We start from the raw sequence: 17,635 nt of genomic DNA, 5'->3' as shown, positions 1-17,635 counted from the left end.
TTATTAAAGTCAGAGCTGTACCAAGACTTTGCCCTATTTAACATGTTTACCCAACAGACAAATTGCCACAGTATCTCAATATGTGGTTCAAGCTTTAAGCTCCTCATGCAAATTAACAAATGAAACCGTTTCTCTAGCACCATGATGGGCCTAGTTGACAGACTGTTAGGTGAATGGGTTTGTGTACTTCAATTGTTTCTTTTCAGTAAGAAGTGTAAGGTGTCTGTAGCCATGGTTCAAATAGTCATATATAGAAAAAAATGCCCACAGTCTGACAAAAAATAATAATGGGTTTCATTCATGCACGAAACCCTACAGTACAGATCAACCAACTGATACTGAGTCAGCTGGCTCACAGGACTCACAAGCAAAAGCTGAGGTGTAAAACTTCACTGGAACCACAAACATATGTGTCAAAAGCACATGTTCGCTCCTCTGACTGTGACATTACTACGAGAATATCCAGTGAGTAGCATGAACAGTCTAGTACACACTTGTGTACAGAGACCTACTGACTTTCCCACTCCCACTATCTCAGCCCATTTCCTGATTCATACATTCAACCACACACAAGAAAAAAGCACTGAAATGTCTTTTTGATTGACAAAATTCTTGAGCCAAAGGGAGATATTTTGGTTTACGATGGCCCTTAAGCATTTCTAGGCTGCATACCATAGTTTTATGTACTAGGTTCATTGATACTTTTAATCCAATTTCCAGATCTGCAGCTGGTATAAGCCTACTCTACTCTACATATGTTACACACAGGTACATTTTCCACAACTGCAATTTTGTATGTTACGCGTCTGTGCTTATTATTCTACACTACAGTAAAGTTAACCACAATGAACTAAACCCAACCTGACGAACAACATTTTAATTAGTGGTCAACCCACAGACAGTCTCCATTAGCCCCCACTCTTGCTAACAATTTCCAACTGTCATGTTCTTGTTCTCCTAATAAGATCCCACTTTTTCCACTGCTGTCTCTCTCCTACTGACTACAACCTTCTCCCCTCTGTAATCCTATATCTGACTCTTATCTTGCTGGCTGCACTTTATTGGCTCCATAATGCATAATACAGTATATGCTTATTTGTTACCAATTAACTCAAACCTTGATAGGTGGCCCCAGTGTATTCATAACTAAAATCCAGTTGACTTCGGCACAAGAACATCTAACCCAAAGGACACTTGTTAAAAAATTATGCATATTTTAATAAGAGGCCTTCCAAGCTGGGCAATGTGTGTTTTCCATACCTTCTATCTGCATAAACCATTTTATTTAAATGTGCAAAACATAAACATTTTTTCTGGGATAACTTTTTCATTTGACCCAAGTCAGGTCAAAAAGCATATATGACAGCACAACCTCAATGAAACATGTGAATTGTTCTTCAGTGACAACAAACAAATGTTCCTGCAGTGCAATGCCAAGTTCACTTTAGAGTTGTTTAAAATTATGCTAATGCTGGTTTCTTTCACTGATTCATGTCAAGTAAAGAGTCAGACTATTCAATGTAGAAACAACAAAAACAAAATGAGCTACATACATAATGTTGAGGATGATAAATTCACAGTACATGATTTGATTTTTGACCATAAATCAACTCACAACGCTCATGATCTGCCTGTTGAGAATCACTGTGCTAATGGAATTAAAATTGATTATATGGACTACCCACAGAAAAAAAGAAATCACCTGTCAAAGAAAATTAGAAAAAGACAGCAATCCATATGGATTAATATTTGCTCTAAGTGCTCAATGTCTTTTGGTAATACATCATGTTAATTACCGATATAGGACAGAGTGAACACATTGATTTAGGTGATATGATCAATCAGGTAAAATGGAAAACTCCAAGACGAAAATCAAAAGAGTCTTGTCCATATTTGTCATTTTGTTTTTCACATCATGGAAGTTATTGATGAACAGCTTCAGATACAATAATCATTCTCTAAGATTAAACTCTAATCCCAAAGGCTATTTAGCCTCAGCCCTTTTCCACAGCTGGTCAAATGAGGGTTGGATAAATAAGTGCATCCTTATGATTTATGAGAACAATAACCCTGACTACACAGCAGTACGGTAAGCAAGGGAATGATTAGAGGCCCAATCTTTCATGGGCAACCAAGTTAATAAGTGTCACTGTCCAAATGCCACAGTTAATGAAGGAACAAGTTATTTTAGGAGGCTATGCTGCTGTGCACAACCAACTCACCACCACATGACAGACGAGGGAGTACAAAGAATTATCAATGTATCTAAGAGGGTTCACAGACACACACACACACACACACACACACACACACACACACACACACACACACACACACACACACACAATTATATCGAAGGGGAAGAATAACAATCCTGTTTTTTTTTACCTTGCTGGAGTAAGGTCCAGGGATGAGCAGTTTCAATGCCTGTCTTTTCAACTCTGTCAGCCTAGCGTTGCAGTTCTCACACCATATCCCTCTTTCACTACCAGGGGAACTTCCACTTCCTGATCCTGGGGATCCCGTCCCAAAACCTGGGGAGCCACCAAGAGAACCCGGAGATTCTGTGCCAATCCCAGGTGAGATGGTCCCTGGTGATCCAGAGAATGACCCTGGTGAGGAGATTCCTGATCCAGGTGATGGAGTACCTGTGGAGCTCGGCATGGAGCCGGCACCCTCCGGGGTGGGCCGCATGCTGGACCGTGAGGTTTCCTCATAAGCCTTTCGGTACCATGTGTCTGGAAAAAAGGAGGCAGATTTGGTGGGGGAAGTGTCGGGCACCTGCAAGAAATTAAAAAAAGAAGAAAACTCAGTGGACATTTTCAAGTTAGGAAAAACACAGGTGTAATTAATAACATTCATTAATAATAATAGCTACATTCCACTTGCTTGCTGTGTTGGTCCCTGCTATTGTGCCTCACTGGTAGAACATCGTCGTTAATGTTATTAGTTACACCTGTGCTTTTCTGCCCTGTCAAGTCAAATGTGTGTCATGAAAGAGGCCTATAATGTATTAACGTGTGCTTCATGACTGATGATTGTATTTCTTATACACACAACAGGTTGCACTGGGGTGAGGACAAAATGATAAGGAAGTGTTGAGGGCTCATAGTTCATTTGCATCTTGCTATACTTAAAGTTACAGTGTGCAAAACATTGATATATGTTCTGTCAAATTATTATTTTTAAAACATGTCCCAAAACAACATATGAACTTAAATATATTCAGTAAGCTGTCTTCATTGTTCAATTAAAAAAAGTCATCCAATGTTTGAAGGCCAGCTGATCATAAATCCAAAAAGAGACAATCAAGAACAAAAATGATTCAAACTAATTGTCACTTGACCAACAGCAGCTTTAATATCCATGCTTAAACTTACATGCCAACAAATATTATAGAACAGTGAAGGCCCGTTATAAATGGTGAATATCCAACATACTGTGGCTTTTAGATAACATGGACAACAGTTTTCTTTATGTTAATAATACACACAGCCAGTCTAAAGCTAAATAATATAAAATCCTGGCATTAAATCAAGTTAACAACACACAGACAATTACCACAATGCTGCTACAACCCAAGTCAAGGCACTCAACATATTGGACTCTTCCACTAATGTCTAAACAGGGATCAAGATTCTGTGCCTCGACCTGTATCATTTTTCTCTACTCAGACAGCCACATGCAAACAAATGAGCCACAAAGACTTGAAATGTAGATATTTTGCGGCTGGTGCAGCCGGAGAGGTTGGGTTTTATAGATACTGTAATCCTTAACAAGGGCTATAATATGGCAGCAATGAGTAAGCTGATAGATAGGAATAATCAAACATCTCCAAGTGGAGAGGTTGAGTATAATGAGCCAATCCTGCCTTATAAATTAATGTTTTTTAGGTTGTAAGTGGTAGGCAAAGACATGTGGGTGAGTAATACCTGATTTAGCTATATGGTCCTCTCAGTTAGAGATAATTAAGAAAAACTGGGAGCTCTGCCAGTAAAAATGCATAACACTGCATGAACACAAATACAAAGTGTGCTTTCCCCTGAAAGCTCCATTCTTCATATAACATCTGTTTCATTCTTACATCAGCCTGAAAGAGGTTATAAAACTACATTTTGCAAGTTAAAGGGGTGTGCAGTGAAATGATGAGGTGCATGCATCACTATATGGATGATAAGTTTTTACATTTACCAAAATAGGTAACTGAGGTGCACCCACCCCCCGGGTACTGTAATGAATAACCTACCCCATATTTTCTGCTCCGGCTGCTCACAGACCTCTCCTTGGTCCCCGACAGTGAAGTCATGTTGGAGGTGAGCTGAGGTGGGGAGGAGGAGAGGAGAGGAGAAAGAACCTCTGCTGCTGCTTCACATTCAAAAAGAGACCACTGGATCGATTTCAATTAACTACACGCCCCTGCAGTTTGCTTTTCTCAATCTGGAGGCAACCTCGCGCCACTTAAATGCATGTGGAGACTGGATACATCCACATTTCGTAGCCAAGAATAAAAAAATCCTAGACGGTCTTGCTGTTTTTGTTGCTTCAATAGAAAGCCCTTGAATCACTGCTTTAAAAAACAGACTGATAATTCATACAGGTCGCGCAAAAGAAAGCAGACCGCTCCCTGTCAGAAGAGTCTGCTCTGCGCTCAATGAGGCTCTCTGCTCAACAGCGCTCCGGACTGGCACCGCGCTCAGCCCAGCCTCTCTCCATCAGCTCTGCGTCTGCGGCTGGCCAGGTGGGTAAAACAAAAGCTCCCCGGGGCAAATTCCGACGCACGGCTCATGGGCTAACGACAAAGTCACGTCTCATTAGCTTTAGTAATATCCCTCTAGTGCAGATCACAGCTCAGGCAGTCTGTTGTATATACTACTTAGTGCCACTATCACTACCCTCCTGTTGACTTCCCGGGGCTCCGCACTCTGCTGAAGCCAGCAGTGGACTGAAGACACTGGAGAGACGCGCACATCTGGATGAGGGCGGGGCCTCCCTGCCTCACCAACCTCACACCAACCCTCATCTACAGGATCCGGCTGAGCAGCAGGTAAACCGCTGCCTGTCTGCCATGGGAAAACTGAACTTATCATAATTTATTTAGGTGTTATTATTAGGAGGATATGAATGGGAGAAACGAAAATATAAGAGATATTGAGGTCATGTTTTCAGAAATGTATCTGATAATCGGAATGTTTTACTACCTTGAGGGTGTTCACACTGTATTTTTAAATAACCTAACAAGTTTTGGGCTAATTCCATATTCATTTATTTCATTTTTAATTAGAAGACATTTTTTACTTTTGGACTTGCTTTTTGGACTAGTCAGTATGATCCTGGCCACAGCCCTCAACACTTTAGATGAAGTAGCCTAGGTAGGTTACTAAAAATGTTGCTCGCAGAGGAGAGGATATGAAGAAAAGCAGAAGGATGGAGCTTGAAGGGCAACCGGGATTTTGCCTGTACAAGGCTGTGGACAATTGAGGTGATTGATCATTGTCATGGTGTCTCTAAACATTCGGTATGTGCACTGAATCCCCCTTTTTACTTATCTTACTGTCTGGACCCACATGCCCTCACACAGATGACCTACAATCAAGTTTGCCCGTCAAAAGGTTCAGCTGGCTGGTCCTTCAACTGGGTTAAGTATATGTGTAATATTGGAAAACGTTAAAAAAGTGGTCTTTCTAATGTTTCCAAAGGGGGAGACAGCCATGCATTGAGTCTCTTAAGTGGTTTAAAAAAACATTGCATTGTAAAAGTGAGCATTTTATGAGCGGTTGTACAGTGCCCTCTGCTGTTGTGATACAGTCATTGCTGGTGACATACAGGCACCCAGCAGCTGAGTGAATAAAGTATTTTAACCTAAGCCTAAGTGCTTCACAGTTGATAATAAAAAAACAACAACAACATAACAGTATAAAGCATGAAAACAGAAAGTAAAATACAATGTATAAAACAGAAACACACACTCAAAAATAAAAAGTAATATTTATATTGTTTATAAACAAACAAAATACGAGTGGATTTTTAAAATGTTTTAAAATGTGGTTCTCCTGACAGTCAGGGGGAGACAATTTCATAGTGTTGGAGCTAAAACGGTAAAAGCACAGTCCCCTTTTTGTTTTGAGCCTGGATCACAGAACACTTAAGAGTAATTGGTAAGGAGATCTGAGTAATCTTGGTGCGGAGTATTAGGTTATAAATTCAGAAATATACGAGGGTGTCATACCATGGAGGGCTTTGAAATTAATTCTGAAGTGCACAGGAAGCCAAATTAAGTGGGTCAAAATGGATGTAATATGCTCTCTACCTTTGTCAAACACCGGGCTGCTGCTGCAGGGGGTGCCACAAACAAAGCTTAGATTAAGTCAGGACCAGACTATAATGTGTGCTAGTTAAACTATGAGATTTAAGTAGCCTTCATGAATGTGGTATACATTTTGCTTAGATAGTCTGAGACTATGTAGTCCTAGAATAAGGTAAGTAAGCCTGAATGAGAGCACCTGGGTTTAATTTCATTAAGTTTAGTATGAGCACATGCTGAAGTATTCAAATGTTTTGGGTTGTTTGTTTTATTTTTGTTTATTTGTTGTTTTGTTTTTGTTTTTAACATATTGTGCATTGTATTCTCCTCCCCACCTGGGAGACTGCCCAACACACCAAGAGTGATAAAATAGAAAAATGGTAATACAAAACAATAATGATAAAAGTAATTATAATAAAAAATGTTCAAGAATATATTTAAAAATACATGCTAAAATAAAATAATTAAGTAGCTACAATAGAGATTGTACCACAGTTCTACAAAGTTACGGTTATCATTTGCAGGCATTAAGTTACATTTCTTGGGGCGATGAAAGGGCAAAAACATGGGCCTGGACTTCAGAGAGATTCAGATCTCTATGAACAACGCCAGAAACTGCCAAACTTGGCTCTGGATCTATGGCCCTTCTAGCACATGTACCAGAATGTTTGAAAGACCTTGACCCAAAATTGTCCAGAAATAGTGAATAACAGTTGTTGGGTCTTGATTGTACTGTTGACAGGTTGGGTTGTATTTTGGATAGATTTGGGCAGGACAGATGGAGTCTGTGAAGTATTTGAAATGAGATCAGACTATACCTGATGCATTTGGAGGTTGTGTGGATCATTGCAATGGACAACTTCCAGATTTCATATGAGATCCCCTCACCAAAGTTATCTTCCCATTTTGATTTGAAAGGATCCAAGGAGGGTGAGGCCACTGACAGTGCTCATTATGTTCAGTATGGCCTTTATGAATAATAATAATAATTATAATATATTTTATTTGTATAGCGCTTTTTTGATACTGAAAGACGCTTTACAGAACCTGAAATAGTGAGATTATGAAATGCCAAATCCCCTGACTATTAAGGTGAAAATAATGTCTTTGAACAAGTCTGTCACTTTGCTCAGGCCATGTCTGGACCACTGGTGGAATGTTGTGTCCACTATTGAGGGTGTTAATAGTGGATTATTGGTGAATGCCATGCAAGAGAATGCCTGTTTTAGCCCAAATAGGGTCATGCACTGTGCACAGATTTTTAAGGTGCATTTAATAACCGTGTTTCCTGAAAGTGCAAATTAAGGATCTTAAGTTTGCAGGGCCATTTCAGCTTCTTTCCATGTTAACCCCCTTCCTCCTTGCCATGTTGAAGATAGATCCTCTTTATTATAGAAGTATTTTTATTCCACAAAAAAAGTTTATATATTTATGCAACTCCTTAACAATGCTTTGGATATAAACATGTGTATCATCTGGTATGAGAATATAAATCTAGGCAGAATTGACATCTTTACAGAGTTGATTCTCCCTGTTGGGGATATGGGGAGGGTTCTGAAGGTCCAATTTAGCGCTATCAAGAGCAGGTTTAAAGTTATGTTTAGAGAGGTCTCCATATTTTCTAGCAACTGTTACTTACTCCAGTGGTGGGAGGGGTCAGTCATTATGTTGGAGGCCTTTCTGACTGCCGTTCTGTATAAATGCCCTCTATAAAGAGAAGAGAGACACAGTCTGTGATCTTCTATGCTGCTCTCACTGTTCTCTGGAGGGTCTTTAGGTCAGCAGCTGTACAGTTCCCATACAGACAGTGATGAAGTGAGTTAAGATGCTCTCGATGGTTCCTCTGTAGAATGTTGTCCTGATGGATGGAGGGGAGTTTACTTTTCTCAGTCTCCACAGAAAGTGGAGGCGCTGCTGGGCTTTCTTAGTGAGGGCCATGGTGTTGACAGACCAGTTCAGATTGTCTGCCATGTGCACTCCCAGGAACTTGGTGCTGCTGACTCTTTCAACAGTGGTCCCATTGATGGTCAGCGGGGTGTGCACATGACGGCCTTTTCTGAAATCAACAACCATCTCCTTAGTTTTCTCAGCGTTTAGGTTGATGCACCACATGGCCAAGCCCATCACCTCCTCTCTGTAATGTGTTTCATCATTGTTAGCGACAAGACCCACCACTGTCATTTCATCAGCGAATTTGATGATGTGGTTGGAGCTGGACTTGGCAGCACAGTCATGTGTCAGCACAATGAACAGAAGTGGGCTGAGCACACAACCCTGGGAGGAGCTGGTGCTCAGTGTGGTGGTGTTGGAGTTTCCTATCTTGACTAACTGTGGCCTGCGGGTGAGAAAGTCCAGTATCCAGTTACAGAAAGCCTTTTAGGGCAGGTGAGGTGTTTGTGGCCTCAAACCATGCATAGAAGTCATGTCACTGTCACAGACCTCTGGGGGTGCCTTATCAGTGATGGCCTGGATTCCCTGCCACAGTCGCCTTGCATCTCTGTTAAGCCCCTGGGTGTACTGCTGTTTCACTTTCTTAAATCCGTGAGCCAGATTGTTCTGAAGGCTGTGTTGTGGGTCTTTAACAGAGAGTGGACTTCCCCAGTCATCCATGGTTTCTGAATGAAGCGCACAGTTAATGTTCTGGTCACTGTTACATCATCTGTGCATTTGTTGATGTAACCCATCACAGTCTCTGTGTACTCCTGTAGGTCAGTATGCTGGTTGTGCTGCCTCCCTGAAAATATTCCAGTCTGTAGATCTGTCTCTTGACTGGTTTACCCAGTTTCACTGGAGGTCTGTATGCAAATGTTAGCATAATGGAGATGTGGCCTGAGGAGCCAGGGTAGGGGAGAGGGGAAGCCTTATATGCCTCTTTATAGTTGGTGTAGGCCTTGTTCATTGTTTTATTTGATCTGGTTGTAAAGTTTATGTGTTGGTAAAACTTTGGCATGACTGTTTTTTAGACTAGCATGATTGAAGTCAGCCAATACAATGAAAAAAGCATCGGGGTGGGCAGTCTGCTGCTCACTGATGGCATCATGCAGTTCATTCAGGGCCTCCTTAGCATTAGCACTGGGAGAGATGTAAACAGAGGCTATAATAATGCTAATAATATAATATAATATAATATAATATAATATAATATAATATAATATAATATAATATAATATAATATAATAATATATAATATAATATAATATAATATAATATAATATAATATAATATAATATAATATAATATAATAATAATAAATAATGAACATGTATTTTTGTGTAATGTGAAATTTTGCCAGGTAGCCTATTAAAAAGATGCTTTGTTCTGGACAACACATCTGTGTATGATAATAAAAATAAAAACAGAAATGTTAGAACGATGGGGCAAATGCTTTCATCCTCTTTCATCGCTGAGTGAATGTATCACTCGCTCCCTCAGCCGTCTCACGAAGGTCCTTGTCAAGCCGGGAGAGACTTGAGCCAAGAGGAAATCAACGAGAGCGCGTTCAAAGAGTAATGAGACGCAGCCCAAAGGAAGAACAAGAATGAACGCATGCGCGCTCCCGTGGTTAGGGCACACTTCCTACCAGGGATAGTACTTTGGCATGATAACTATTTGTTCCTTCATGGTTATCAGGAATTGTGTGTACGGCCTGTTAGTTTCATTATATTAATAACAAATGTTTGGTAGTTTATCGCAGATGCGAGACACCTTCGTTTAGCAGTTGCTCATGTGTGCAGGCCCGACGATGGCCGAAATCTTTACTGACGCTGGACGCTAACTATCTCAGCGAAAGGTTGAATTCAAGCTTTTTACGGTCGGTAGGTGACTAGTTTCTTCGGGTTACTGTTTAACTGTACCTGTGGTACAACTTCCAATCACGTTTATGGTCTGGTGTCCTATTTTCTAGAGGCTGGTAAGTTAAATTGGTTACGCTGAGTACCTACCTTGACAACTTGCATAAATAACCGTGCAACCTAATCAACAGTATATGTTTATGTCATGTGATATACACAAGCGATGGAGAGAATCTGTGACAATTAACGTGACTTCCTAGGCTGTGCAACTGCATGAGCTACAAAAAAAAGCTCTTTATTTTTGTTGTTGCGTTTGTTTACTACCTAACTCACGCTACATGCTAGTAGTCCTATACATATCATGTCCCAGCTCTGCTAACTTAGCGACCTAAACTAACCACAGCACATGTCGCCATGTCTTCCTAGTGCACTTCACGTTAATCTTATGGTGATTTAATATGGTGCTTTCACTCTCATGTTTTAATAGTTAAGTATTGTGATGTTAGGCCTACTGTGAAAAGTTTAACTGTTGAGTCTCTGTCTTGCTGTAACGTGAAGGTACGCGGGAGAGGCGCTGTTGTCAATGTGTTATCTTTCACACACAGTTGGATTACTCTGTAACAACTTAAATGTGATAGGGACCTAGTTTGCGGCGTTAGCTAATGCAAGGTATGTTATAATCCCTTTTTTTCTGTACTCAGATTTGCATTATAAATATTGTTGAAATTGAAAAAGACCCCGTTTCCGTGGAGACAGGCGTTTCCTGTTTGCATTTGACGTTACCTGGCGTCGGTAAACACATGCTAGGATTGCAGCGTGAAAATTGGCATTCGCATTGTGGCCCAATATAAGACATTAAGTGACTGTACGACACCGACTGTGTCTCCCAGCAGAGGTCATAAATAGTAGGTTGGTTGAATAATATTTCTTTACCTTTTCCTTTCTGCTCCGTCACAGTGATCCAGTCTTTAACCTGCCTGTCGCTGGGGACCCGCTGATGAACGAAATCAGCCCCGATTTATTAATGTCTGATCGTGATAATCCAGTATACCTCTGATCCACTCAACTCAACTCTTACGACAATGAAAGGTAACCAGTCTTGTCAAGTCACTTTTTAAATCACAATTGAGTCGTGACCTTGAATACTATGAATAAACCCTCCAAAATGCAAACTTTGTGATGATCTTTCAGGGGGACCTCGGAAAACCAGAAAAAGGGCACCAAAAAATACCTCGGCAGACAAAGTTAACTCAGAAACAGTTTCATCTCAAGCAACAGAGGAATCAAGTACTCTTCCAGGCTGTGATTTTGCCATTGACAGCCTGGCCACTCCATGTCCCTTACAAAATACTCCAAAAAGAAGCAGGAGACAGACAAAACAGATACAAGAAGCCTTCCAGACCTCCACACCAGTTCGCAGCTCATCCACCGACAACCTGTCCAACACCCCCACATCACCTTCAAGGACAGAGCAAGTAGAGCCAGAGCACACTAAGCTCATCACAGACTTAAAGGTGTATGATCATATCTTTACTGATCATTTTTGTTTCTGAATCTTAGGGCCTGATTTACTAAAGGTTTACGTGTGTAAAAACGTGTGCAAACTTGACATCACCCGCAAAAAATGTGCAAGCTGATCTACTAACGCAGCGCACTGAGGTTTGCGTCTTTCAACTGTGTAAGATAATACACGCTGTCCATTTAGTATGTTTGCCATAATGAATATGTAATATGGGGAGTTTCAACCCCAGTGTGCTAAATACAGGGAGGAGGAAATGCAAATGTGTTATTTAGCACACGCATTGTGATTAACCAAACTCGAAGGTAATATTGCTGATGGTAATTGCGCATATAAATAATACCTTTTTGAAGGACAGGTATTAACTGGTTGTGCACTGTGCACAGATGACTGCTGTCACCGTGGAGAGGAGGAGGCGGAGGCACAATGACAATATACACAGCACACCAACTAAACACACAATCTATTGCACTGCTCACGCAATGTAGTACCCTTTATTTGGGATCTTAGTAAATCAGGCCCTTAGACCACAGATTTATTGCAGTTTATGCCAGTGCTGTTCTTTAGCCCCTCTTATATTTGTTCTCTTGTAGACATCAGAAGGAGATTCGCCATGCAGCCAGTCAAACTCTCAGAGCAGATGTAAGAAGGGTCAGGCTGTCCAGCCAAGACCAGCTAGAAAAACTGCGACAAAGAGAAAAACGCAGACCTGCAGTAAAAGCAATGGTGCTCCAGCCAAGTGCCGGCCTGTCAAGAAACAGAAAATGGAGACAGGGAATTTAGAAACCGACACTACTAATGAGTCATCAGAACGTCCTAGACCGAGATTCGAGCTGGGGAAGCCTGATGACATGGGTAATGCATCTTGGTGTCTTAGCTCATACTGTACAGAGTCATCTAATGGTTGCAGAGCCTGTTTTGAAATGTATCGTTCTGTTTCTGTTTTTATTTGATAGGATAGCAACTACTGCTTGTAGAGCTTCTTACAATTTAAAATAATTCAGGTGAGCAAAATGTTCTGTTCTTATTCTGTGTTATTGCTGTCCCCCCTACATCGCCACCCTCCAAAAAAGATGAGTCTTCAGAACTATCCATAGAACTCAGTAACGACGAAGACCAGCCACCGCCGTTGTTGTCGTCATACCAGGAGGATGAGGACAGCGATGAAGAGGAGGGAGAGTTACCGAGTTTTCTGATGCAGGTGGACAAAAGTGAGCGAGAATGCAGTGATTTAATACAAATAACCTCTGCAAGGACCAGAAGTGGGCTCAAATGTGTGCTCATACTCTAAACTCTAAATGTTTGTGCTGTCTTCTTTCAGAGCCTCCATCCATTCGCGAGGGAGTGTTTGTATGGTACAAATTTAGGAATTATCCCTTCTGGCCTGCGCTGGTGAGTGCACCCACTTTTTTTTTCTTTTTTCTCTTTTTCCTTTTTTTTTTTTTTTTTTTAACAATACACCAGATTTCCTAAGCCCCAAGGTTTGCTAAGATTTTTGCTTATGTCTAGAAACTCAATAATTTCACATTTTGCTCAATTAATGACACTTGAATATGGAAATTGTTCTTTTCCTTGTCTCAAAACTAATTGACTAATTGTTTCAGCTCTAATAGATATTCACAGGGGAACTCAAATTAAAGATCATTATGGGCCTGATATATTGATCTGTGTCTGGTCTGTATCTTTTTTTTTTTGGCAGGTTAAGAGTGTTAATCGAAAGCTGAAAAAAGCCAGCATCATGTTCATTGATTACCCAATGATCCACCAAAAAAAGGGGTAAGGAAGTGTTAATTTTTCTCTCCCTGCTTGTTATTTGTTGGTTAAAGCCTGTTTGTGAAGTGTATAGGACTGTGTGTAGGTTATAGGGGTCTCTAACACTAAATCACACTAATATGTTGTTACATGTTGTGTTTTCTAAAATGTTCTTGTATTTAGTCCAGAGATATTAAATAAAATATCAAGTGCATTGCTAGCTCACTTTTCAAGTCATCAGGAGTTTGGTTTTAAGTTTGATGTTTGTGTTCTTTGAGGTTTACTGTGGCTCTGAAAACCCTGAAGCCTTTTGACTGTGAAGGAGCTAATGAGCTGGTGGTAAGAACTACTCATAAATAATACTAATTCATTATTTATGTTTTCCTGACACTGGTGGCAGACTGTGACTGTTTCATATATATTGGGTTTTGTCCTAGTCTAAAGCTAAAGAAAACTTTGATGCTGCAATCAATTGGTCCCTGGAGCTGATAAAAGACTATAGTATACGGATTGGTAAGGGAGTCCATTTAATACTAACACAAAGAACATAAATGTTAAAATGCATTATATAATATTACCACTGCATTTAAAGCACTATTAATAATGTTTTGTCTTTGTAGCATGTGGCTCATTTTCTGGCTCTTTCCTCGAGTACTTTGCTCATGACATGAGTAAGTTCTGTTGCATAACATTCATTAACATAAACTTAAGTACCCCTGCAGCTCTGATCCTGACAATGCTCTTACTACTGGTCTTTAAACTACTCCAGGCTACCCAGTGAGGAGGAAGTACCCTCAGGCAGCCTCGGAAAGGCTAACCATCGCCAGTGACGCGATGATGGAGGAGCCGTGCGATGATCATAAAGAGGACAGCTTTAATGAACAGCAGGAGGAGGTCAGCAAAACATCGAAGAGACTGCTGCCAGACCGGACCCATGCTGCCCACAACCGTGCTAATGAGAAGCTTGTACATTTCATCGTCAAGCAGCGCATGGTGGAGGGACGCCTTCTGGTATGATTAATGGAGACTATTGTATCCAGTTCTTGGCTGAGCAAACATTTTCTCAATGCAGCTTACTGCAGATCAGTGTTGGCGAGCCTTAAACATAGAAACCATTAATTGAGATGAGCTGTGTTTAGCAGTTAGCCATTGTCGTTTGTGCACTCAGATAAAATGACCATCACTTAGAAGCATACTCCAACTTCATGAGCTCTAATATTTTTCATGTAGTGAGAAACACATTTTCTTAACTACACATAAAACTGCACATGAAATATCCCTGCGCATCATCATTGCATTTAGTACTTTACATCGACCAGCTGGCTTTTTCATCCTTTGTTTTATGACATTGAGAAGTGGCAAATGTTATTAGGCCAAACATAAAAATATCTTGTTGAAGCAAAATAATAAATAGATCTTAATTAACTACAAATCTGCTTGCCTGCAATCAAAGTGTGACCCACCTACACCATGAAGGGGTGCCCTGGTATGATATAACCATGCCATGCCCCTAGCTCATCACTTGTTTCTTATTCGCTGCTCATATCATAAGCAAAGTACTCAATGAATGAGCCTGCTTGTCTACCATCAGCTGTTCATTAAAGGAAAAAAGTCAGGATGAGGACAGCTGCAAATCTACCCAGTGCAGAACATCCTTAAGACTGTGTGTTCGTAAGGACATGGCACTACTGATGTAGGCCACTATAAGTGTCCTGGAGTGGTTGAGTCAGTGCCTCAGAAATCTGTGGGGAATTACAAACTGTTGCTCTCACACGGTCACTATATTACTCAAGAGTGCTCAACCGGTTTTGCAAAGACACATGGGGCATGCTCAGATATGCCAAACTGAAACAAACATGTCCACATAAATTCTAGGCTGAAATTGCTGACAAAGATGCCACAACTAAAGAGGCGGGTAAATATTTATAGAAACCCATTTTGTTGATGGTGTTCCTTGCACTGAACATCTTTCATGTTATGTGAATGAAGTACTAATGACCTTCACTGTTAGATTTCAATGTTGTTGTTTTTAAGAACTTTATGATTAATATTTTTAGTATGACACAAAATCATGCTTGTGAAGGGTAAACTACCCATCAGCACATGAATGTGAAAACCATCTTCTCATGTCAAACTCACATACACATACATAATTCACAGAGAAGTCCAACATCCAAGTGATATAACAATAAGCAAGACACAGTTTTGAATGGAGGGGGACTTCAATAAGTATCCATAAAAAGCACCATTCACTAATTGGCTAAAGTCTACCCTTCTTGTATCACTCCTCTTTCAGGCTGTGATCAGTGGGCAGCAGCAATCCAGATGGCTTCGCTCCTTCCAGAGTGCTAATCGGAGACGGGTGGTAAACAAACGGGTGGTGAATATATACCTAGAAGATGACGAGCAGTTGGACCAAGTCTATTGGTACCTAAATGAGCTCTACACATCGGCTGTGACCTCTCCCTGCCTGGCTGAGGTGAAATCTATGGAGCGTGTCCCTTTTGTCCTGGATGTGCTTCTTCCTGAGGTGAACTAAAGTTTTCATCTGTGCTCATCTTTGTGGTGTTTAATTTTATCTATTATGGGCTGGTGTCTTTTTTTGATATGCAGGTGATAGTTTGTGGTACAGGTTTGTAAAATAGTTGTCTTACTGTGCAGGCCATCATCTATGCCATAGCTGGAGTGGACAATGTCTCAGTAAAAAAGGCAGAGGAAAAGTACCTAAGAGGACGATGTATAAGTAACAGGTAAGAGTTTTGTGAGGTGAAGCATTAAGAAACTTTTTTTTACACTGAGGACTAAATATAATAATTGAATGGTTCTCTTCCATCTCTTTCGTTGCAGAGAAAGACAAGAGTTTGACTTGATGATTGAACGGCAGATGAAGAAAAAGTCACTTAATCAGAATACTGCACTATTTTCTGATTCCATCAGTTAGAGGACTGAGTACTGTAAAAGATTAATTATTTTCATATTTGTATGTTTTGTTTATAGCTGAGTCTGTATGCTGCTTTGCAGCTTTACAATCAGGATGCAGTCCTTTCTCATTTGCTTTTTTGTATTGTAAATACTCAATCGCAGTTTAAAATCTGTTTATAAAATGACATAAGCTATATTTGAAATGAGTGCATTACATTAATGATGGTGACTGTTTGCTGAAAATATACAGAATGCCAAATTTCTCACAAATTGTACATTTAATTGTTAGCTTATGCGGTCAGTACATTTTTTTTAAATCAGCCAATCCAACAATAATGGCTATCACACACTAAAGGAAGGACAAGTGCCAAATAAAAAACAGGTTTTTCGAGACACTATACCCCAGGTGACACATCGACCCAACAGCACAGCTGCTATGGGGCTCAGGGCAAAATGAGCAATTAGGACGCTAATGCCTGACCTCACTTCCTCCTAATTTCTGTGCAGTGTGTATGTACCCTGTCATCCTCCGGTACCAAGTACACAGCAGACACATGATAACTTCAGTATTATTTTGCCCAGAGACCCTGAAACCAATAATTCAACATCAAGTGGTACCAGGTTTGCTATGCAGCAGTAACTGTAGTATGTGCTTATTTAATTAAACATATTTATTTGGGAATGTATTGTGTAAGCACAATGTCCATTGTCGTAATAGTTATTATAACGTTATTTTGACACACTCCTCCCCAAAAACATCCAGATTACAAAGAACATTTGCTATTTCTAGTGGCAGTACAGAATGTTTGCTTTGTGATTATTTTATCTGGTCACATTAATTCAGTCAGGCTTGTGTGTACAAATGTAATCTTCAGAAATTATCTGAGGCTAAATCTGCTGACATTGCACTGGATTTCCAGGCAGCTTCCTCTGTCATGGTGTGAGATTGCTCAAAACAATAACTCCATAAAGGATTACAAAGAAGCATCACTCCTCTGATCTACCTCGTATAGATCCCCCAAAGTTTTCATTAGCCAAAAAATTAGTTTTTTGGCCCATTGTGGTCATAACTTCAAGTGCTCTTGAGGAAGTTTTGAAACATGCACAACTTCCTGTTTCTATTACATATTTTTATTTTATTATATTTCCCATTCAGTTCAATTCAAGTGTATGAAACTGTCAGTTTGCCTCTTACGTATGTGTTCACTATTGACGTTCACGATATACAATATATCATGACAATTGTCAAACAGCTACGTTGTTGCCATGATGTTTGTGTATATAGTCTTGACCTGACAGTTGGCACGTCCGGGGCCACCATCACATTTCATGGTGTATCGCTGTTTTTTA

At 40.2% G+C, this 17,635-nt stretch overlaps 2 protein-coding genes across 3 annotated transcripts in view; one reads left to right on the top strand and one right to left on the bottom strand.

Moving 5' to 3' along the window:
* The window catches only part of kif26ba (kinesin family member 26Ba), an 85,537-nt gene extending 81,231 nt beyond the window's left edge, over positions 1-4,306 (bottom strand). The window contains exons 1-2 of the mRNA XM_053340151.1: positions 4,247-4,306; positions 2,389-2,781 (exon numbers count right to left, since the gene is read on the bottom strand). Of these exons, the coding sequence (XP_053196126.1) occupies positions 2,389-2,781; positions 4,247-4,306 (453 nt within the window). The remainder of the gene's footprint in view (positions 1-2,388; positions 2,782-4,246) is intronic.
* A 5,569-nt stretch (positions 4,307-9,875) lies between these two features.
* On the top strand, positions 9,876-17,058 carry LOC128362938 (PWWP domain-containing DNA repair factor 3B-like). 2 transcript variants are annotated; one of them, XM_053323811.1, is made up of 14 exons: positions 9,876-10,211; positions 11,050-11,181; positions 11,284-11,606; positions 12,205-12,466; positions 12,685-12,822; positions 12,933-13,003; positions 13,311-13,387; positions 13,642-13,702; positions 13,801-13,876; positions 13,984-14,034; positions 14,133-14,374; positions 15,660-15,893; positions 16,025-16,113; positions 16,211-17,058. In XM_053323811.1, the coding sequence occupies exons 2-14, from the start codon at positions 11,175-11,177 to the stop codon at positions 16,302-16,304; spliced, it is 1,725 nt and encodes a 574-aa protein (XP_053179786.1). In that variant the 5' UTR covers positions 9,876-10,211; positions 11,050-11,174; the 3' UTR covers positions 16,305-17,058. The 2 variants fall into 2 exon arrangements, with proteins under 2 accessions (XP_053179786.1, XP_053179795.1); XM_053323820.1 differs by having other exon boundaries at positions 9,913-9,940.
* Positions 17,059-17,635: the final 577 nt, after the last annotated feature.

Source organism: Scomber japonicus, chromosome 1 (assembly GCF_027409825.1).
Source record: "Scomber japonicus isolate fScoJap1 chromosome 1, fScoJap1.pri, whole genome shotgun sequence".
In the NCBI taxonomy this organism is placed as follows: domain Eukaryota; kingdom Metazoa; phylum Chordata; class Actinopteri; order Scombriformes; family Scombridae; genus Scomber; species Scomber japonicus.
Note: the sequence above shows the minus strand (reverse complement) of the source record. Positions and strands in the feature narration are given on the sequence as shown.

Bases quoted from the DNA above. Each gene is read 5' to 3' on its own strand.
- LOC128362938 (XM_053323811.1), top strand. The intron at 11,607-12,204 runs GTGTATGATCAT...GTTCTCTTGTAG, and splicing joins AGCTCATCACAGACTTAAAG to ACATCAGAAGGAGATTCGCC. The intron at 14,375-15,659 runs GTATGATTAATG...CTCCTCTTTCAG, and splicing joins TGGTGGAGGGACGCCTTCTG to GCTGTGATCAGTGGGCAGCA.